The sequence below is a fragment of the Penaeus japonicus genome, unplaced genomic scaffold (genome assembly GCF_977035675.1).
Source record: "Penaeus japonicus unplaced genomic scaffold, GWHDUDI00000001_assembly GWHDUDI00000039, whole genome shotgun sequence".
NCBI lineage: Eukaryota > Metazoa > Arthropoda > Malacostraca > Decapoda > Penaeidae > Penaeus > Penaeus japonicus.
In genome coordinates, this window is record NW_028234441.1 from 4,823,207 (window position 1) to 4,828,206 (window position 5,000).

At 42.2% G+C, this 5,000-nt stretch overlaps 1 protein-coding gene across 1 annotated transcript in view; it reads left to right on the top strand.

Annotated features, from left to right (window-relative positions):
- The window catches only part of LOC122256307 (transient receptor potential-gamma protein), a gene marked incomplete in the record, with an annotated part of 481,956 nt that overhangs the window by 469,406 nt on the left and 7,550 nt on the right, over positions 1-5,000 (top strand). The window contains 2 exon segments of the mRNA XM_086533518.1: positions 160-343; positions 4,351-4,475. Of these exon segments, the coding sequence (XP_086389644.1) occupies positions 160-343; positions 4,351-4,475 (309 nt within the window).

The following is a 5,000-nucleotide window of genomic DNA, read 5'->3' on the forward strand; positions in this document are numbered from 1 at the left end:
CTACCACAACCATTCTTCCCGAAGCAGGTGATGCCTCCGATTGCACCCGCCGAGGAGGGTAGGCTCTACCCTCCCTCCCCCTCCCCCCCTCCCCTCCCCCTCCCCCTCACAAGTGCCGTCTGACCCCCTCGCCGTCGTATCTCTCTCCCGCCCTGGCAGAGCATCATGAGGAACCTCGTCAGGCGATACGTGACTGTGGAGCAGCGCAAGGCGGAGAACCAGGGCGTGACGGAGGACGACGTCAACGAGATCAAGCAGGACATATCCGCCTTCCGCTGCGAGCTGGTAGAGATCCTCAAGAACTCCGGCATGAACACCTCCACGGCGGTCGCCTCGGGTCAAGGTATTCTGCCCCGCGGCAGTAAGTTTCCATCCGATCCCTCTGTACTTCTGTCGCGCGCGAGCCTGCCTCTCTTCCTGTCCTGTGGCGCTCGGACCGACGGGACGTGACGGCTGCGCGGCGGAGGGGCCTCAAGGGCCGGCGTCGCGTCGCGTCCAGGGCGGCCGGCGCGGGTCCTGAGGAGGGCGCGTGCCCCGGCGGCACTGGGAGTTCCCCTCGAACTTTTTTGTTTTTTCTTCCTTTCGCTTACTTTTATCAATATGCATGTTATAAGTCTTCGGTTCTCTCCTCGCAACTCTCTCGCTCTCACTTTCTATACATCTCTCTTTCTCTTCCTTTCTCTCTCTCTCTCTCTCTCTCTCTCTCTCTCTCTCTCTCTCTCTCTCTCTCTCTCTCTCTCTCTCTCTCTCTCTCTCTCTCTCTCTCTCTCTCTCTCTCTCTCTCTCTCTCTCTCTCTCTCTCTGTGTCTCTCTCTCTCTCTCCCTCTCTCCTGTTTCCATAATAGTTTTTACTTACTGCTATGAATTTGGTTAATTATGTTTTGATATTTCGGCGCCCTCGTCCCGCACGGTCACCCTACTCGGTTAAACCTCATTTTGTCTCATACACACGGTGATTGGTCTGTATTCCCTTCTTTATTCCTCTCTTTCTCTCTCTCTCTCTCTCTCTCTCTCTCTCTCTCTCTCTCTCTCTCTCTCTCTCTCTCTCTCTCTCTCTCTCTCTCTCTCTCTCTCTCTCTCCTCTCCTCTCTCTCTCTCTCTCTCTCTCTCTCTCTCTCTCTCTCTCTCTCTCTCTCTCTCTCTCTCTCTCTCTCTCTCTCTCTCTCTCTCTCTCTCTCTCTCCCTCTCTCTCTCTCCCTCTCTCTCTCTCTTCCCATTCCCATTCCTTCCACTGACCCTTTCTCCGTGGGCGTGAAGGCAAGGTGTGTGCCGAGCGTCACTACTTCAGAGTCAGTAAGTTTCTGGTCCTCTTACTTCCCCTGTCCAGCTGTCCATAGATTAGGCTGTTGTTTTGGTTGGTTAGTTTGGGTGATGATGACTCCTACGACACACGTTCCCCTTGTAATAGGCTAAATCCTGGATGCCATACGTGTATTACCAAATGTTCATAAATGTATGCGTATTTTACAAAGATGGAGGAATTATCGAATATGGCTTTGCATCTTGTAGTTTGATAGTAATTTTGTACGTGTGCCCAGGCACATTGGCGTGTCAGTGTTGAGTTAAGATATCAATTTGCATTTATATTAAGAATGACCAAAATGGTCACTTAACAGATAAACAGAAAAATAGATTTATTTTTAATATTCATGTACACATACATGGAATTACACCTAGCTGTAGAAGAAAACTAATATTCAAAAGACTAAGGAGTAACTATGCTTTCACTACCGCTTCCATAGACAGTTCTTTGCAAAATCAGGTCATTCCTGACCAAAAGCAAGATTTGATCTACAAATATAGTCTGTCTTGTTTACTAGATAATTCCTCTTGTTATTTAGCAGATGCACACCTTAAACGTGAAACGATTGTTGAGTCCTTAGAAACGATATTATTAGGTGATCGACACAAGGAACAAATACAACAGACGACCGCATTCCCCGCCATGACTTCCGTACTTGCATTGCCTTGCATCGTCAATGTACCCCCCCCCCCCATCGCCCCCTCCCCAACCCACACGTGAACCGTAGGTGTTGTCAAAGCCCGAGGAATGTTGTGGTGTGAGTTAACATGTGTGTGGTGAACACCTTCGCTCTCAGTAGTGTAAGCTGGAGGTGGCGAGGGAACATGTGGGACACCCTTTTGCAGACGGAACAGTGAGACGTCAGACTGTTGACTTGCTGGTTCTCTCACACATAGATGTTCCCGCATGCTTAGCCACCCCGGTAGCTCCTTGGCGATGTCCGCAGGTTTACTGGAGTTTAGATATTGCACTTCGTGATGCTGTTGTTTCTCCATGGTGTGCTCGCGTTCACCTGTAACTCTCCAGCGACACTTCTTTCCTTAGATAACTGTGATTGATTACCTGTCATGAATCTGAATGCGCTTGTATAATGCACTTTCGAAACTTTTTGTCATATTTTCTTAAGTATCTACTTGCAAAATATAAGCAACCTCCATACAAACAAAAAACAGTCGCATCCTGTGTATTGTATCTAACATCGCAAGTAAGTTCTGCAAAGCATCTCTTCCATGACTATCTTCATTCCTTAACTCGGTACCTTTGTAAGATATTAGCGAAGATGTTGTTAAGAACACAGCAAATGTACGTTAAGGAATAGGAATCAACAACACAGGAGGAAGGCTAGCTTGAGTGTGATCATGTGAAAGAGAAGAGATACAGAAGGCGTTACTGAGGTCATATTGGGTTCGTAAGTTTAATAGCTAATGATAGTATTCTGTGATTGAGTGATACCGTAAATAAGAAGAAATAACAAGTTTTACAATCCAGTATGAGGTGTTACCTGTAGCGGCCTTATCTGCAATTATTCGCATTTACACACAATCGCTTGCTGCCGAATACTCATACTAGCTCCAACCACACACACTTAACACTTGCACATAGACCGAAGGAACAAACATCATTCGGCCGTTTAAAGAGTATCTTGAAGGTGGTTTACAGCATTTTTTTCTTTTTTTTCTTTTTGTAAAAATAAGTACTATATCATATATATCATATTATCAAATATTTCAACTTGTTTTACATTAATATTCAGATTCGCAAGAAACTAAATTGAACTAGTTTTTGATAAAGAAAATATGTATACAAGAACAACAGATTAATTGAGTGTAATTTTTTTCTAGTTTTTCTTATGACAGACTGCTATTTAAAAGTATAAAGTCACAGACAGAGTAATATGTTTGAATTTGGTAGCATTGTAATAGGTAGCAACCAATCTCTTCAGAAAAAAAAACTACAGAATTATGAAAATTTAATATTTCCCTTGTCTTTCATACATTGCCACGGAATCACACCAAAATAACTCAAATACGTAAGTAAGCAGTAAAACAGTTGTTTAGTTCAGTTACAGTGATAATCCTTCATTATTAATTCTATCTGTCACGCACGTTAAATACTATCCTTATGTAACCGCCAGTAAAGTGACAAGTCTACTCTCAATGCCAGTAAAGTGGTATGATGCCAAAGTGGCACGGGGGCGCTCTGAGTGTGTGGCGCTGGTTGTGTTCGAGCAGTACAGTATATTTTGCTTTCGTACGCCCGACAGCGCCAATGCCCCGCCCACGAAGTTGAAATAATTGCGAGTTTGTGATGCTGCAGGTAACGCTTATACTCACAAAAGATATTTGTTAGTAACTTGCAGTTTAAAATGAATAAGATTGTTCAAAGTCGTCTGTGATTAAGTAACAAAGGGATGTAGCAATGATTTAATAGATTTTCTTATATGCAGTTCCAATTAATAAACAAATTAGTAAATAAATGGTGCGCATACGTATATATATATATATATATATATATATATATATATATATATATATATATATATATATATATATATATATATATATATATATATATATATATATATATATATATATATATATATTAAATTGGTGTAAAGGGTTGTGAGACTGTCTGCCTTATTTGTGTGAATGAATGTTATAGAATAAAGCGTCAGTATAGGCCTCATGCTAAATTCTCCGTCTTCTTTTGAGATGCAGTGCTGGTGATATTGGCTTTTATCTGAAAAAAAACACTTCCTGCATCTTTCCATGCATCCAGACGTCACTGAATGTCATATCAGAATGTTTATTCATTGCATGTTTCTTTTTGCATTATTTCAATCCAGTTATAATATTCAGAAGAAAGCAGCACTAATCTCATGTCTTTCTTCCTATATACAAATATATATAGATTCTTAATTATACCCTCGTCCATTATAAAGCTACGTAACATTTTTTTTCACAGGTTTCCCCTCAAATTATTGATATGTATTCCCTCTGATTCTAAGAAAACGATAGAGTCTAATATTTTATGGGGTACTACTCTAGGTTCAGGTGGCAAGAAGAACCGGCAGAAGGAGCGGCGCTTGATGAAGGGGTTCAACCTCGGCGTGAACTCTATCACTCCGCACCTGGGCATAGCCAGCGCCACCGTGCTCCCGGCTACGGCTGAGGTAAGACAGGGCGACGTCTGCAGATATTGGTAAATAGTACGACGGAATTGGTATAAAAAGGTTTATTGGATCAACAAACAATACAGGTGTTGTTGAATAAATACGATTTTCTTTTGTCGAAATATCGATATATGATACTTCCCCAGTTAACAGATACTAAATATCTCCAAAAATAATTTCTTTCAGAATAACCACCTCACATATTAAGATTGTAAGTAATTCTATAATTCCCCATTTGATCAAAAGTCTGGATCCTTCACCGTTGTTTGCCTTTTCTCTTCCCTCATCAACGTCGTCGATTTTTTTATTCCCCTAACAAATAATGACTGTTGATTGCCCCTTCACCCATTTGACTGACAACTTAAGGTGCTGGAAATGTTCAGTGTAACGTGCAACCTCCATCACCTCCCTAATGTCACCTCAAGAGCAGACCGATGACTGACCACAGTATTCTGTCCAGCACCGGAATTCAAGTAGTACAGACATGTCGTCCGGCTCGACCGCTGCTCTCTCTGTATATATAAA